This window comes from Vombatus ursinus, unplaced genomic scaffold (assembly GCF_900497805.2).
Source record: "Vombatus ursinus unplaced genomic scaffold, bare-nosed wombat genome assembly UNPS02014812.1, whole genome shotgun sequence".
NCBI classification, from domain to species: domain Eukaryota; kingdom Metazoa; phylum Chordata; class Mammalia; order Diprotodontia; family Vombatidae; genus Vombatus; species Vombatus ursinus.
The window spans coordinates 35,547,456-35,564,858 of NW_020954590.1; the positions used below are offsets into that span (position 1 = coordinate 35,547,456).

A 17,403-nucleotide genomic window follows, 5' to 3' on the forward strand; every position below is an offset into this window, starting at 1 on the left:
GCCATAACACTAATTAGAGACTGATCCACAGGGGGAAAAAAAGACTCATTTCTCCTTCCAAATGACTTCCTATATGAGCTTCAACTCAACTGGAACTTTCAGCATTTGGGCGTTTTTTTTTTTGTGAGGCTTCAAAAAGGTTTTGTTCCCAGAGACCTCCCTCATGAATTCATGAAACCTGCTCCCCAGACTCCTACCATTCCATTTCAATTTCCACTTCTTCCTCTAAAAGAAAAAAAATGGGATCTGGTATCTTCCTTATTGACAAAAGAATAGCAAATTCTAATATCTAGTTTTCCTTGTGTACCCAGAAGAGAGAGGCTGAGGATGCAGTGTCACAGGGAAGATGAAGGGGAATATTGGTGTCAGGAGCTAAGCATTAAGCTTGGCAACAACTGAGCTGACAGGTAATACCTTTTGCAATGGGGGTACGGGCAGAGGAGTGAGGCATCACTATGGCGACAGGCAGGCGGCTCCATTAGGAGCTAATGGTTCATTATCAAAAACTGACCATGAAATGCACTAGGGAACACTGACTTCTAGCCCTTCCTTTACTCTCCATGACCTCAAATGAGGGTACCAGGCACACAGTTTGAAAATTACAGCTTTCAAAGGACCAAGATGCACAGAAGCATACACAGGTAATCCCAGAGAGAGAATTTCCCAATCAGGAATTTTATTTTTGGATTATTATCTCCATGTTGATAAGAACACTTTGGATTATAGGCACATCAGAGTCTGGGTAAAAGAGATGTAAATAGCATGAGGGTAAAGACTCTATCAAAAGGAAATGATCTCTTTATGGAGAGATCACTTTGCCCAAAAACAAAATGGTTTTTGAGCTGTTATCTCGGATAAGAAAAAGGAAAGGACGGTCAACCACAAATTGTGGAATCATTCTTGCACTTCGCAACACCATGACAGCTGCAGTGGCACAAGCTGCCTCCGTGCCTTCTTCATTAACTTCCACAAAAGCTTTGTGTACAACCTTGGACAGATACAGGTCACGCCTGGCCGACATCCCAGAAAAGTCAGCCACGGATCCATCAAAGGCATCTGACATCCCCAATTTTTGAAGAATGGACTTCATGTCTAAATCCTCCTCCAATATGAATCTGGGAAGGAAAACTTCCACTTCCATTTCATTCATCATCTCTGGATTTAACCAATCTGCTAATTTCTCAGAAGTAAATCTTTTTCCCAACTAGAAATAAAAATAATCGTATATTATAGTAAGGCCCTCAGGTTTTAATTTAATTAGACAAATATTCCTTAACTATGTGCTAGGAGTGGAGGATCCAAAGGGGGTGAGTCTCTCTCTCTCTCTCTCTCTCTTTTTCTCTCTCTCTCTCTCTCTCTCTCTCTCTCTCACACACACACACACACACACACACACACACACACACACACACACACCATTCAACTACAGATTGATACCTCTCTTTTCTGTACTTTCCTTCAGAGGACCTTAGATTCAGAGTTGAAAGGGACCTTAGAGACTACTCACTATAACTCCCCATTTTACAGATAAGAAAACTGAGGTTGCTTCAGGTCCTACAGGTGGTAAGAGGCTAAGCCAGAATTCCAACCAAGGTCTAGGACCCTAACTCCAAATACAGCCTTCCTTTCCCCTACTTTCCCCACCCTACAACCTTCTCACTTAAAAGAATCCATATCATCTTAGTTTAGCTCAGAAAACAGGTTTCATGTTCTTACTGCCCCCTTTCATTACTACCTTCTAATCTTAAACTTCTTTAGCACTTTGTACCCTTCAAAGCACTTTCACATATTATCTCATTCCCTCTGCACCCCTCATAACAGCCCTTTGAATTATTCCAGACAGAGATTTTTCCCATTTTACAGATGGAGAAACTGGCTCAAAGAAGTTCCATGATTTCCTGGGTAGGCAAAATACTGACTTTTCAATTGGCAAGGCTGCACTCGACATGACTTAATGCTACACTTTTCCTTGTGCTATGTATTTACAAAAATGGAGTGGCTCATAGTCATGACAGGATCTCATCTTGACCAGATTGGGAATCAGTCATTGGACTCTCTGTGATTCTAACATGAGAGCTCTCCTCCAATGAAGCAACCAAAGGCAACCTGTTCTGTGCTTGCTGCTGACCTATTTATTTACCCATACTTCCTTCCTCAAACATGTCTCAAGGTGAAAGTGATTCCAATCACATTTCCAGCTTTCCTCATCTGGTTCCCATTCTGCTCTCTCTGCCCACATCAGCAGGATGTGGAAACCAACTCCCCTTCCCCTCTAGCAAATCAAGACCCTCAAATGTTAATAGAAGCCCTCTGGTTACCTCTAACCCTAGATGGGTCCTATTGCTATAACCTTCCACTGTCAGTCCCTATTCCTAGTGAATTGATCCCTTAAATACCAAAGGCTCCTCCCCTTTACCACTGCCACTACCAAACTCTACATCTTTGTGATATAACACCTACAAAGATGTCAGTGTAACCTCCAGTCATTGATCTAGACATCTAAGACAAGATGATTCATTTTAAAGGACTTGGTTATTATAGCCAAAATTTAGATATTGTACCTGCAGCTCTGAATGAATTTTTAAAAAATTTTCTGGGAGTAGGTATCAACAATAACACTTCTCTCACCATTTTTACATCTGTATTCTCATCTGGAAGCAAAATAACCATGTCCATTTGTCCTCCAACATAAGGCAGAACCAGGATCTTGGTAAACACTTCTCTTATGTAGGTCATGCTAAATGTAGATTTCTGAAACATCATCTGTACTGGTTTCTGCTTCTCCTAAAAGGAGATAAATGAACATGAAACTGAATCCAAGACAATGAAAAGGGGGAAGATGAAATCAATACAACTTACTAAAAAAAGGAGGTGTATTTGTACGGCCTCTATATTACCTCTATAGACTGTAAGCCCTCTGAGGGTATAAATCAATTGTTTACAGAGTGATGCCTTAATCCCCTGGGGCTTGTTTCTTCATTAGGAAATGTGCTACATTTATCTATAGAAAAAATATACCTTTTATCCCTTTGCGTGAAATAGAGCTGCTATTGGCAGACATATATGAATAACAAATCTCTAATAGCAAAGTAGTATTTCCAAGAGTCCCTAAGTTTCCTTTTTCTTTCTTTGGGACTTCTCTTAACTAAGGCATTTAGTGCTCCCCTGTTTTCTTCATCCCCTTCCTCCTATAAGAACAAAGAAGGCTCAAAATTCAGCTAATTCCACAACCAAATATTCAATTAGCCTTCAGTGTGAATGAGTTTCACTCAAATTGCATTTACAGTTTAAGTCTTATCTGACAAGGTAATGAAAAACTTTACCCCCAGTTAAAGGAATTTCACACGTCTGTGTTAGCTATAATTCTAAAAAAAAAACCCTCCAAAACCATTTATCCCACTCAAAATACACTATTTCTACTTACAAGACTTACCAAGCCAGTACTTCTTTTTAAGGTGAACTATTAGGGGAAGTGGAGAGAAGAGACTAGTCCTTATCTTTCCCTATCTCCAAATCCCCATATGTGTACTGTATATTTTCTGAACATTTTACATTAATCCAATTAGTGCTTATTTTTATTGTAGAATTTTTTTCTTTTAAATATTATTTTTTTCAATTACATGCAAAGACAATTTTTAACATTCTTTTTAAATAAAATTTTGAGTTCCAAATTTTCACTCTCTCTCCCTTCCCTCCCTTCTCCCTAAGACAGTAAGCAATTTGATATAGGTTCTGTGGAAGTACCCCTGAGATTAATATGTCTGTTGGCTGTGAGTTAATCTGTGTCCAGTGCACCTGTCCGGTAAGGCAAGACTTTGGCTCACTGCAGGCTCCTGATTGGCTCCTTTTGGCAAAAGGGCTTACTCTGTGTCCAGTGCATCTGCCTGCTATAAGGTAACTCACAGAAAACAGACACGTTAATCTCAGGGGCACTTGCACAATTCTAATTAGTATCTGATGATATTCTGTATCATATTTCATCTTCAACTGATGTCCTAAAACACACCAGCTCATATATTACTTTTACCATTAACAATGAAGTTTCTGACATAACAGTACCTCAATAGAAAAGATTTTCTTTGTTCATAGAACTTAGTTTATTCCCTCCAATGTGAAGAATTTAACAGGTGTGCAAGAGCTAACAGCAAAGCATTTAGATGAATAATGCCTTCTCTGTCTTTCTGTATCTATCTATCTATATATATATGTGTGTGTGTATACATGTATATATCTATATACATACACAAACATATACATATATATCAATATCCTACAAAATCTACCTTTTATTATATCTTTTATTACCTGATGATATTAACTCACATGGATCTCTCTCCTCTAAGTCCTTTTGTACTTATGGTCTGTCCTATAAAATGGGAAGGTTTAATGTCTCTGAGCTGAATGATGTAATTCTTTATTATATCAGAACATATATAGGAAAGATTGAGGGACAGCCCTAGTAGGGAATAAAGAGGATGGAGAGAGGAAGAATAGTTAAGTAAAGAAAAGGAAAAGAGTTAAGTTCAGGGTCTGATAGCAAAGAAAGCAGACTTCTTAGGCCACTGATATACTATTAAGCTTAGATCAAAAGATTAAAGAGGAATATGTCACCTTTTTAAGGAAGCTAGCAAAAGGCTCCTAAAGAAAGAATAACCTGGACAATGGGAGATCAGATAGAAATATCCTGAGGAAAATAACAACTCTTTCCAAAGGGGGTCTTTGCACTTTTCTTGGGTTTGCCTTGCTTGTAAATAATTTCCCACGGATGTCCTCAGTGCCCAGGGCAAAAGTTATTGCCAAACTGGAAAACACAAGTCTAAGAGCATGCTCTCTTTTTCCGTGATTTACCATGGCAAAATTTACAAGAAAACAAATATAACAGAAAAGGTGAGGAAGCTGTCTTCCAGAGGCTATTGTAATAAGAGAGTTTCTAAGGTCTTGAGGTCAGGAAACTGGATGAGCTAACAGGTGAAATGAAGGAAAACTGAGATCTGTAGGATGAAATTCTTTATTATATCAGAATATAGAGAGAAAAGATGGAGGTAGAGCCCTCCTATGGGAGAAGGACAAGGATGGAGGAAGGAAGAACGTTAAGTAAAGAAAAGGAGGTTTAGTTGTGTGTTGTTAGCCCTTTATCTATATCTTAAGAAACAAAGAGAATATGCCGATTCTTTCCCACTGTCCCACTTACCTTGCTGATTTTGAACATCTTTTCTGTTGTCTTGCTTGTGTCAAATTGTTTTTCCCATTTTCCTTTGAAATAGATGGCATTCACAAGTACCAGAGAGGTCAGTGAATTAATGGCATCACCAGCTAGGAGTTCTGCAATCTTACCTGTAAAAAAACACATTAGAGATTAAATCTAGCCTAGATGTAGATATAATCACATCTAAAACAAATGAGGTAACATCCATAAAGCATTTTACAAACTCTAAATAGTCCTAGTTAGCCTCCTCCTCATCATCAGTATCATAACAGTGATTATAAGGTCTGTCAGGAAATACACTAAGCAGGGTTTCAATCTTTACAAATCAGTCAAATATCACTCACCTTCACATAGCGCTGTCTAACAATGATATAATCCGTCCATTAAATGTTACCAAGAAAAATATATACTGAAGTCTTTTCTGTGTTTTGGTGTAGTAGCAAAAATGCCTCGGAATACCATGATCAGCTTGCAAGAAAGAACCATTTCTAACTACACCGCATCCTTTCTTTCACTGAGTTATCTTAAAGAAAAATTCTCTTTACAGCTCCAAAATGTGTTAACATCTAGGATCTCATGTAGATTCACAAAAACCCTATGAAGTTTTTGATGATTCCCCCATGAATAAATAGAGAAATAAATAGAGAATAGAGAATAAATAGAGAATAAACTAGAAAAATGAGGAGACTTGTTCAAGGTCACAGAGGTAGTAAGTGGCAATCTTGGATTGGGTTTTCTGATTCCAAGATTTTTCATTTTTCTGTTGTTGTAGCTTTTTTTCCTTTATACGTTTTCATTTTTTCACTAAATATTTCACAATTACATGCAAATACAATTTTATGTTCATTTTTTAAAGTTTTGAATTCTAAATTCTCTCCCTCCCTCCTCTTCCACCTGCCCCCTCCTTGAAAAGATAAGCAATTTGATGTTGATTATACATGTGAAGTTATGCAAAACATATTTCCATATTACTATGTTACAAAAGAAAACACAGACAAAAAAATAATGAAAATAAACCAAATTTTAAAAGGATGCTCCAATCTGAATTCAAAGTTTCTAAATTCTTCTTGGAGATGGATAACATTTCTCATCATGAATCCTTTGGAACTGTCTTGGATCATTTTCTTGAACACAGTACCTAAGCCTTTCAGAGTTGATCATTGTTATAATATTGCTGTTACTGTGTACAATGTTCTCCTGGTTCTGGTCACTTTGCTTTGTAAGAGTTCATGTAAATTTTTTCAGGTTTCTCTGAAATCATCCTGCTAATCATTAATTGTAGCATAAGGATATTCCATCACAATCATATATCACAACTTGTTCAGTCATTCCCCAATTGAGGGGCAATCCTTCAATTTATAATTTGTTGCTACCACAAAAAGAGCTGAACAAGTTGTGATATATGATTGTGATAGAATATTCAAATTTCATATTTTCATTTCTTGTTTGCTCATAAACTTTTCCTTTATGCATAGATCTGACAGGTACATTTTTCCATGTTCCTCTAATTTGTTTATGATATCACCCTTGAGGTCTAAATCATTTATCCATCTTGATCTTATCTTAATATACACTATGAGATGTTGGTCTCTGCATAGTTTCTTCCAAACTGCTTTCTAGTTTCCCCAGAATTTTTTGTCAAATGGTTAGTTCTTACTCCAAAAACTTGGATCTTTGGGTTTATCAAACAAGATTACTGTGTTCATTTACTATCTATTGTGTATCTAATTTATTCCATTGATCCATCACTCTATTTCTTACCCAGTACCAGATTGTTTTCATGATCACTGCTTTAGAAATACAGTTTGAAATCAGGCACTGCTAGGCCTTCTTCCTTCATGTTTTTTTTTTCATTGATTCCCCTAATATTCTTGACCTTTTGTTCATTCACATGATTTTTTTGATTTTTTTTTCTAGTTCTATAAAATAATTCTCTGATAGTTCATTTGGGATGACACTGAATAAGTAAATTAACTTAGATAGAATTGTCATTTTTATTATATTGACTCAGCCTACCCATGAGCAATTAGTATTTCTCCAATTATTTAGAACTGCCTTTAAGTAAAATGTTTTGTAACTGTATTCATATAGTTCCAAGATTTGTCTTGGCAGATAGACTCCCAAGTATTTTATATTGTCTGCAGTTATTTTAAATGGAATTTATCTTTCTATCTTTTTCACCTGGATTTTGTTGGGAGAATAGAAAAATGTTGCGAGTTATGTAGGTTTATTTTTTAATCCTGCAACTTTGCTAAAGATGTTCATTGTTACAATTAGTTTTTTAGCTGATTTTCTAGGATTCTTTATCATGTGCAAAGAATAATGGTTTTGTTTGGAGTAATAGTTTTGTTTCCTCAATGCCCATTTTCATTCCTTCAATTTCATTTTTTTCTTTTCTTATTGCTATAGCTAGCATTTCTAATACACTATGGAATAATTGTGCTGATGATGGATGTCCTTGCTTCACCTCAATCATATTGGGAAGGCTTCAAGTTTATCCCTGTGATAATGCTTGCTTTTGGTTTTAGATAGATATTATTTATCATTTTAAGAAAGACTCCATTGATTCCCACATTTTCTAGTGTTTTTAATAGGAATGGGTGTGGCATTTTATCAAAAGCCTTTTCTGCATCTATTGAGATAATCATATTTTTTTTGGTTTTGTTATTGATATGGTGAATTACATAGTTCTCCTAATATCAAACCAGTCCTGCATTCTCATCTGGTCATAAAATGTATACTTTAAGATATATTGCTATAACCTCCTTGATAGTATTTTATTTAAAATTTTTGCATCAATATCCATTAGGAAAATTGGTCAGTATTTTTTGGTGCCTCATTTACCAACCTGTTATCTTTTCATGATTTTATTCCTTTGCTTTCATTTCTCTGCCCAAGTTTTCCTCTAATAATTTTGAAAATCATTCCTTAGCTCTTCCAGGAATTTTTTTGGGATTATATTAAATTCTTTTTTTTTTGTTTTGTTTTGCTCATAGCTGTTTTGACTTCATTGTCTTCTGAATTTGTATCTTGATTTTCCTTATCACCGCAGTAGCCTTTTATAATAGGGTTGTTTTTTGCTTATTTTCCATCCTTGATTTTAAATTTTAAGTTAAAGCTAGGCTCTGTTGCCAGCATGATCGGAAGGGGCACCGTCGCAAGCTTCAGACTTTTTTGTACTGCTGTTTTCAGAGCAAGCTCAGAGGTTTGGAAGTTTTCATACTTTCAGGATGGTATGATCTGGGGAGAGGTGTGGTTACTTCTCCCCTGGTCTGCACTCTGCAAAGGCTCCTGATTCCTGGGGACTGCAATCAATACTGCTCTTCAGTACCCCTGCTCTCTTGAGAGCAGAAACAATATTATTCCTCAGAGCCCCTGAGCCTTGGAACCAGAAGTGATACTGCTCCCCAGGGCTCTTGCTCCCTCTTGACTGAAAGTGCTGCTGCTCATCCTGAGATATGGCCCAGCTATGGCCCTGAGCTATGGTATATGGCAATACCAGAAGTGGGTATAGGCAATGAAGCTGTTCAAACAGCAACTGGCTCTGCATCTAGCGCTATCACAGGGGTCCCCTAGTGTCTCTTTCTGACCAGTTGCCAGGTCCCCTTACCATTTCAGGCTTGAGAGCTCCTGAAGCTGCTGATGCTTCTGTCACCACCACCTAGTCTACCACTAAATCGTGGGCTCTGGTTCAGCCTCCATCCCCATGTCACAATCTCTCTTTCCATCCTCTTAAGTTATCTTGGGTTGGAAGAATGTCTTACTCTTACCTTTTGTTGGCTCCGCCACTCCAGAGTTTGATTTGAGGCATTATTTTAAAGTTGTTATAGGAAAACGTTGGGAGGGCCAAGCTGAGGGCTTTCTCTACTCTGCCATCTTGACTCCACCCCCAGAAGTTCCCAAGCCTTCTTTCTACTATACCATATGTTGAAAGAAACACTTTATTATCATAAAAACAATTCTCTGAGGTCCCACAAAGTACATGGCCCTGAATTTATAGAACATTTTATCTGTAATTTATAGGAAAGTGAAAATGAGTCAACTTAAATATAGTAATCAGAATAAAATATGTACAGCATGAATAATAGATATATGTAAATACAAATATTTAAAAGACACAGAAGGACAGCAGAATATGGTTCTACATGGCCTTGAATGAGGACATTGTTGGGGTTGATGGGAAACTGTAGGCAGCACCATTAAATGAGAAGCCTCAGACTCCTAGGACTGGAATGTTTATTTGAGCCATCCAACCAAAGGAGGAATAGATTGTGGTTGTGATTCATTCTACAGACTGATTACTATATTTGGAAGCATTATTGATACTGTGGATATTGAAAATCAGGAGAAAGACAAAATTTAATAACATTTAGTGGAGAGATTTTTGCATCCTCTTTAGCTGCTTAGAAAATCAGTCCCTTTTCATACTTTGCAAAAGAGCTCTCAAAATCATTAGCCACCATCTCTCAAAGAGCCAAAAAGAAACTCCATGACTTCTTACCTTCTGTCTTTTCTTCGACCCACGTATTTATATGCGTTCTTGCTTCCTCAGGAGCGTTTGCAAAGTCAAGTTCTTCCATGTTGGAATGGTAGAATCTCTGACAGGATTCCTTAAAAGACTGAACAATAGGATAAACAATACAACCAGGTATCACAAGTCTAAAACTAAATGTCACCAATGCACAGCCAGGAAATTTTGGACCCCTTCTTCATAAGAGTCATAAACATGTTACAGATCACCACAGATTGACCCCAAATCTTTATGTTCCACTTGGATGAACTTAAGTCTTTAACCTAAGGAAGCTAATGACTTAAAAATTAGACATCAGGACTTCTTATATCCCTTTAAGTTTTGTTAGCACGAAAAAGATTACTTAAAAAGCAATGATTATGGGAGCAGAGTCAAGATGGTGGAGGGAAAGCAGTGACTTCCTTGAGCTCTCCGCCCAAACCCCATAAATACCTATGAAAAATGGCTCTAAACAAATTCTAAAGCAGCAGAACCCACAAAAAGACAGAGTGAAACAAATTTCCAGCCAAAGACAGCCTGGATGGTTGATTGGAAAGGTATATTGCGCGAGGAGTGGAGAAAAGCGTAGTTTGGCGTGGGCACACAGGCCGACGTGACCCTGGAGCAGGCCTCAGAGGACTGAATCGCGGGCAGCTGTGGCAGTTTCCAGACTTCTCAACCCATGAATACCAAAGACAACTTGGAAGGTCAGTGGGAAAAGTCTGTGGCTGTGGTGCGAGAGGAGCTAGGTCTCAGCCTCAAGTCTCGAGCGTGGCCCAGGGCTGCAGCTATTTCCTGAGCTTCCAGCCCATAGACTGAGGGGAATCTAGTGGCTGATCCCAGAGGGATTGCAGGGTTCTCTTTGCCAGTGCTGAGGCAGGAATCTCTTGCTTTACCAGTGCTTGGATGTAGGTCACAGTTCTAAGGGGCGGTCCTGGGGCGAGGAGGAATGCTGGTGCATTGGAGCTTGTTGTGGTGGTGGAGAGGAAACACCTCACCCCTTATCATAGCACCTTGGAAGAAATGAAAATTTTCAGATCCCTAGAAGTATCTCTGAAAACAGCTGCACAAACCCCTGAAGCTTGGGACAGTACACTCTTCACAATGGAAGCAGACTTTTACCTTAACAAAGAGTTTAAAACTCAAGTAATTGGCCGGGATCATGAGTAAGCAGTGCAAAAAGAGTCAGACTATTTTATCTTACTTTGGTGATAAAGAAGATCAAAACATACAACCAGAAGAAGACAACGAAGCCAAAGCTCCTACATCCAAAGCCTCTAAGAAAAATATGAATCAGTCCCAGGCCTTGGAAGAGCTCAAAAGGGATTTTGAGAAGCAAGTAAGAGAAGTAGAGGAAAAACTGAGAGTGATGCAAGAAAATCATGAAAAACAAGTCAACAGCTTACTAAAGGAGACCCAAAAAAATACTGAAGAAAATAACACCTTAAAAAATAGCCTAACCCAAATGGCAAAAGAGGTCCAAAAAGCCAATGAGGAGAAGAATGCCCTAAAAAAGCAAAATTGGTCAAATGGAAAGGGAAGTCCAAAAGATTACTGAAGAAAATACTTCCTTAAAAATTAGAATAGAGCAATTAGAAGTTAGTGACTTTATGAGAAATCAAGACACTGTAAAGCAAATTCAAAAGAATGAAAAATTAGAAAACAATGTGAAATATCTCCTTGGAAAAACAACTGATCTGGAAAATAGATCCAGGAGAGAGAATTTAAAAATTATTGGACTATCTAAAGCCATGATCAAAAAAAGAGCCTAGACATCATCTTCCAAGAAATTATCAAGGAAAACTGTCCTGATATTTTAGAACCAGAGGGCAAAATAGAAATTGAAAGAATCCACCAATCTCCTCCCGAAAGAGATCCCCAAAGGAAAACTCCTAGGAATATTGCAGCCAAATTCCAGAGTTCCCAGGTCAAGGAAAAAATATTACAAGCAGCCAGAAAGAAACAATTCAAGTATTACAGAAACACAATCAGGATAACACAAGATTTAGCAGCTTCTACATTAAGGGACCGCAGGGCATGGAATATAATATTCCAGAGAGCAAAGGAGACAGGATTACAACCAGGAATCACCTACCCAGCAAAACTGAGTATGATCCTGCAGGGGAAAAAATGGTCATTCAGTGAAATAGAAGACTTTCAAGCACTCGTGATGAAAAGACCAGAGCTGAATAGAAAATTTGATTTTCAAATACAAGACTCAAGTAGAACATGAAGAGGTAAACAGGAAAGAGAAAATCATAAGAGACTTATTAAGGTTGAACTGTTTATATTTCTGCATGGAAAGATGATATTTATAACTCATGAGACCTTTGTCAGTATTAGGGTAGTTGGAGGGGAAAAATTATATGTATGTATATATAGATATAGATAGATAGATAGAGGGCACAGGGTGAGTTGAAAATGAAGGGGTCATATCTGGAGAATAAAATTAAGGGGTGAGAGAGGATTATACTAGGAGAAGGAGAAAGGGAGAGGTAGAATGGGGTAAATTATCTCACAAAAAAAACAGAAAAGAGAAGGCTCTTACAATGGAGGGGAAACAGGGGAAGGTGAGAGGGAATGAGTGAATCTTATTCTCATAGGATTTGACTTAAGGAGGGAATAACATACACACTCAATTGGGTATGGAAATCTGTCTTACCCTACAGGAAAATGGGGGGGGGGAACAAGAGAGTAGGGGGATGATAGAGAAGAGGGCAGATTGGGAAAGGGGATAATCAGAAGCAAATACATCTGAGGAGGGACAGGGTCAAAAGAAAGAATAGAATAAATGGGGGGGGCAGGATAGGATTAAGGGAAATAGAGGTAGTTTTTCACAGAGTGTCTTCTATGGAAGTGTTTTGCATAACTGCACATATATAACCTATACTTAGTTGCCTGCCTTATCAATGAAGGTGGGTGGGGAGGGAGGAAGGGAGAAAATTTGGAACCCAAAGTTTTAAAAACACATGTTTAAAAAAAAAATGTTTTCACATGCAACTGGGAAATAAGAAATACAGGAAATGGGGTACAGAAATCCATCCTGCCCTATAGGAAAATAGAAGGGGAAGGGGATAAGAGAAGAGGTGGAGAGATAGAAGGGAAGGCAGACTAGGGTGAGGGGTATTCAAAATGCATGCCATCTTGGGGTAGGGGGAGGGGCGAGATGGGGTGAAAATTTGGAACTCAAAATCTTGTGGAAGTAAATGTTGAAAACAAAAAAAAAAATAAAAATTACCATAAAAAAAAACAAAATAAAGCAATGATTATGGTTAGGATGCACAAAGGAAAACTAATGACGTGCCAACTTCCTCAATCAAGAAATTGTTAATTTAAGGTCAACAATCAGAATGAGATGATTAATTCAGGCACTTATTTTCTATAGAATCACAGGATCACAAATTTAGACCTAGAAGACTTTAGACTTCTAGTCTAACCCTTCCTTTTTTATGGAGGAGAAAACTAAGGCCCAGTGAGATGCCTTGTCTAGACAGCAAATAGCAGAGATGAGATTCGAACTCTGATAGTGCTGTGTCCACTGAACCATGTGGTTAATCCTTAAAAATTATGGAAATGATACATTCTGGGGGTGAGCAACTTTTTCAAATAGCTCAACCTGAATTTTTATTAATATGGCAACAGATGAGATACAACTGCCATCTGAGGCCTTCATCTCTCTTAAACTTGAAAATTTCATTGATTTCCATAAGTTGATACAGGAAGAAATAATAGACAAGACTTACTAAGAAAAAATCAAAAGTCTTTTCTCCAAAGAGTCGGTTGGCAATTCTTAGCAGGCACTGACTACCAGATTTATTAGCTTCTGCAAGAAAAGACTGGAAACCTTGGTGGACATCTGCACTTTTGTTTAAAGAAAGAACCTGTTTAGAAAAAAAAAAAAAGCACAGTTCAGTACTGTCTTCTTTTCTTTAAAAACAAAAAACAAAATCAAATCCTCAAAGGAAAATCAACTGAGAGTTCTATAGAGACTAGGGGAATTTAAAAATAAGATTTGAAGATGTCACTCACCTATTCTATAAGCTCCAACAGCCTTTGCCTTTAGGAATGAATACAAACCTTCTGAGTTCAACATTTAAAGCCCTTCACAACCTGATTCCAACTTACCTTTCCAGATGTATTACACATTATTGCATTTCTTAACTCCCCCTGCTCCCCTGCTCTCCCCTACTCCCTCTCCCCAGCTACCTAAGCTGCTCTTCCTGTTATTCTTCATAGCAAGGTAAGAAGGTAAGATTATTCTGCATTTGTAACCTCAGGGACATTTCTACCCAGAATGTCTACTGTGCATAGCACAGAGCGGTTAGGCCACCAACATGTTCTATTCCATTTCCCCTCACTCTCTATTGCTGCACTATTGACAAAGCTCTCCTTTTGTGACCCGCTCCTCTCGGTGCTTCATACGGTATGATTTTTTTTTCATTTTGTATGTTTGTTTTTTCTCAGTCCCAAGTACCTGTCGTATCTGTGCGGCAGTATTTCCCTTGGCCCCATCTAAGACCATAGCGAAGGCACAGTAGAGGCTCAAGGGAGAATAAAACACATTCCGTGAGGCATCTTCATCACTAATTTTTTTAAAAACATTCAAGGTAAAGGTGTTGGTTGCTTCAGAGAGAGCAGCCATCATAGTATGCCTAGAATAAGAAGACAAAGAAATATACTACATGAATATGAGACACTTCTGTGTGTATTAATCTACTCCATATTGAATCTAGATCATCACCAATTGTACCTCTTCAATAACAATAGAGTGCATTTATATAGTACTTTCATGTTTATAAAGCACTTCATATGTTAACTGAGTCGATTCTCAAAACAACCCTACAAGATAGGTGCTATTATTATATTCATTTTATAGATGAGGAAACTGAGGCAAAAAGAGGTGAACTGACTTTCCCAGAGTCACACAGCTAGTAAAGATCTAAGGCTGGATTTGAACTCAAGTCTTCCTGACTCCAATTCCAGCACTCTATCCACTGCACTGATGGGGTGCTTGGCTGCTTGTGCTTGTACTTGGATCTCAATTTCTCCCTAGTCTCAGAAACACTGCCTCTGACAACCACTCCCCAGCCCAAGGACACCGTGCCTAGCAGTTATTCATGCATGGGCCCCAGCACGACCCTTATCTCTCTCCCTGGTGCAGTTACACAAAAGCTGGGTGACAGAGTGCTGGGCTGCTCAGGCCCCAGCCCTCAGATCATGTCTTTGGAAGCCTCCCAATTTCTTAGTAAGTTCCTGTCTTGTGAGAAAGCTTTCCCTTGTTGCAGAGCATTCTCTCATCAAGACAGACGGAGAGGGGAGCCTTGCCCAGCCCAAGGAGTTTTGTCCTTGGCCGGCCCAAGGACTCTTCCTCCTGCCAGACTCCAAAGATCCACACCTCTGTCATCTCCCTCCCTGTCTGGTATACTCCTTATACTTTCTCATCCATAGCTCCCAAAGACACCTGCACCTTTAGATTACCTCATCAGTGTCCCTGGCATTCCTTTCCCATGCCCTTTTCCATATAAACCCTAGCTCCATCCTCAGTCTCTTGCAGGTTCCTTAAGAATCCTTGCCCGCTGAAAAGCGTAACAATAAATCTTTGCCACTTTGACTTAAAAAATACTTGAGTCTGTGAATTCATTCCAGACGACCCCTTCCTGTACTCCAGTCTTTGAGGGGTCTCAACCTCTTAGACCGCAACAGCACAAGGGAAAGCTTTCTCACAAGCTGCCTCCCTAAATGAACAAAATAATAAACAAATAAAAAACTATGGCACTGAAGAAAAGCAGATTAAACTCAGTTTGGCTGATTATTATTATCATCATTATAACTCATATTTAGAAGGTGCTTTGATGTTTACAACAGACATTCCTATCAATTTCTTGCTCCTCAAATGGAAATATGACTAATTAATAAGATTTCTTTCTGGTCTCCTAAATAAGCCATCTGCTTCCCTGTTTCCGTGCATGTGCTCCTGATGTTTGGACTTGTTGCCTAGAATGCCCTTCATGCCACCTACATATATCCTACCTTTCTGTCAAAGCTCATTTCAAATGCCACCTTTACCACAAAGCTTCACCAATCACCTTAGTCAACAATGGCATGAACTCCTACAACAATTACCTGGACAACTACCTGCAACAATTGCCTGGATCAGTCATCTGACTCTAATCCCAGAATCCTTTGTCTAGTCATTACTTGTGCAAGTCCTACTTATCTAAGATCTCTTCTTGAAAGATAAGGGCTGTTTCTTATCTGGCAAGTGAGGCAATGGGATTATTTGTCCAAGAGAGCTAGGGACCAAGAGTACTGTGGGAATTGGGCAGATATTTTAATGTGGGTCAACATATGGAAGAGTGGCAAAAAGAAAGACAGAAAAGAAAGGATTTAGAATGTTTTGTTGATCTGGCAGAAAGAAGGCAAGCTCAGAAAGTCATATGATATAAAAGAAGAACAAGCATGAACCACAGATCTAGGCAGGCATAAGGGTGGAGAACAGACAAGTCAAAAGCAGAGAAACAGGATTAAGGTCAGATTAAGGTTTGAGACTAGAGTATTAGACAGTCTATAGGAGTCTCAATAGTCAACAGGATTAGTGACTTCTGATCCTAGCAAAGAGGCTACTTGCTCCCTGTACGGTTGGGTATGAGTGGCCCTGGGCTACATTAGGTGTAGATATGGAAGCCAAAGACAGATGTGGAATTTGCCCCTCTTCAGAATCAGTGTAATTCCTGGGATAAGTCACACCTTCTACAGCATCTATGTCAGCACTAAGCCATGGTTCCCAATCACAGAATCAAAGAAGATATAAGCTGGAAGAGACTTCAAAAGCTGTCCAATCAAACTCATATTTAAAAAGTGGTCATTTCGCAAGAGTGAATGCATTACCTCTCATAGCAAAACATTCTAATTTTAGATAGTTCCAATTGTTAGGAACCTTTTTTTATCTCAAGCCTAAATCTACTTCTCTGTGACTTCTACTCTTTGCTCTGAGTTCTGCCCTCTGAGGCCAGGCAAATTTTAATCATTCTTCCACACTATCAATACTTTTTCAATACTTGAAGATAGCTATACTGTGCCTACTAACTTCTCTCTTCCAAGGTGAACATCCTTAGTTTCTTCAACTATTTCTTTTGCCATCCAGTTCACCCTCCTCTGGATATGCAGATGTAGTACTCAGAACCAGTGACAGAACTCTAGATGTAACTTGACCACAGCAGGAATGCCACAGCATACTAGTAGGATAGTTTCAGGGTCACAAGAAGTGGCTTCAAATCCCAACTCTATATTTACTATCAGTGTAGCCTTGCATAAGTTGCTTAATCTCTCTAGACCTCAATTTCCTTGTCTTTAAAATGAGGAGGGTTGGACAAGATGATCTCCAAGGTGTAGCTGCAAGTCTATGAATTGTTACTGCCCTCATATTTACTGCCATGCCTCTCCAAATGCAGCCTGGGCTTATATTAGGTTTTCTGTTGTTTTGTCATATTGGTGATTCATACTGAACTTTCTATCTACAAAACCCCTCAGATTTGTTTCATGGAACCATTGATTAGTTCTATAACCTTTGTATCGGTGAATTTGATTTCTTGGACTGATGGTAAATGACATAACAAGTATTATTAAAAGGAAGTTGGTGCAAGAAAGAAAGAAAGAAAGAAAGAAAGAAAGAAAGAAAGAAAGAAAG

General features: G+C 38.5%; 1 protein-coding gene across 7 annotated transcripts in view; it reads right to left on the minus strand.

Annotated features, from left to right (window-relative positions):
• Window positions 1–654: 654 nt before the first annotated feature.
• LOC114054292 (serpin B6-like) overlaps window positions 655–17,403 on the minus strand; it is a 35,628-nt gene continuing 18,879 nt past the window's right edge. For all 7 annotated transcript variants that reach the window (XM_027877494.1, XM_027877492.1, XM_027877493.1 and 4 more), the window contains 6 exons: window positions 14,191–14,368; window positions 13,460–13,597; window positions 9,708–9,825; window positions 5,192–5,334; window positions 2,629–2,784; window positions 655–1,204 (listed from right to left, as the gene is read on the minus strand). In XM_027877494.1, coding sequence (XP_027733295.1) covers window positions 800–1,204; window positions 2,629–2,784; window positions 5,192–5,334; window positions 9,708–9,825; window positions 13,460–13,597; window positions 14,191–14,361 — 1,131 coding nt within the window. In that variant the 5' untranslated portion in view covers window positions 14,362–14,368 and the 3' untranslated portion in view covers window positions 655–799. The remainder of the gene's footprint in view (window positions 1,205–2,628; window positions 2,785–5,191; window positions 5,335–9,707; window positions 9,826–13,459; window positions 13,598–14,190; window positions 14,369–17,403) is intronic.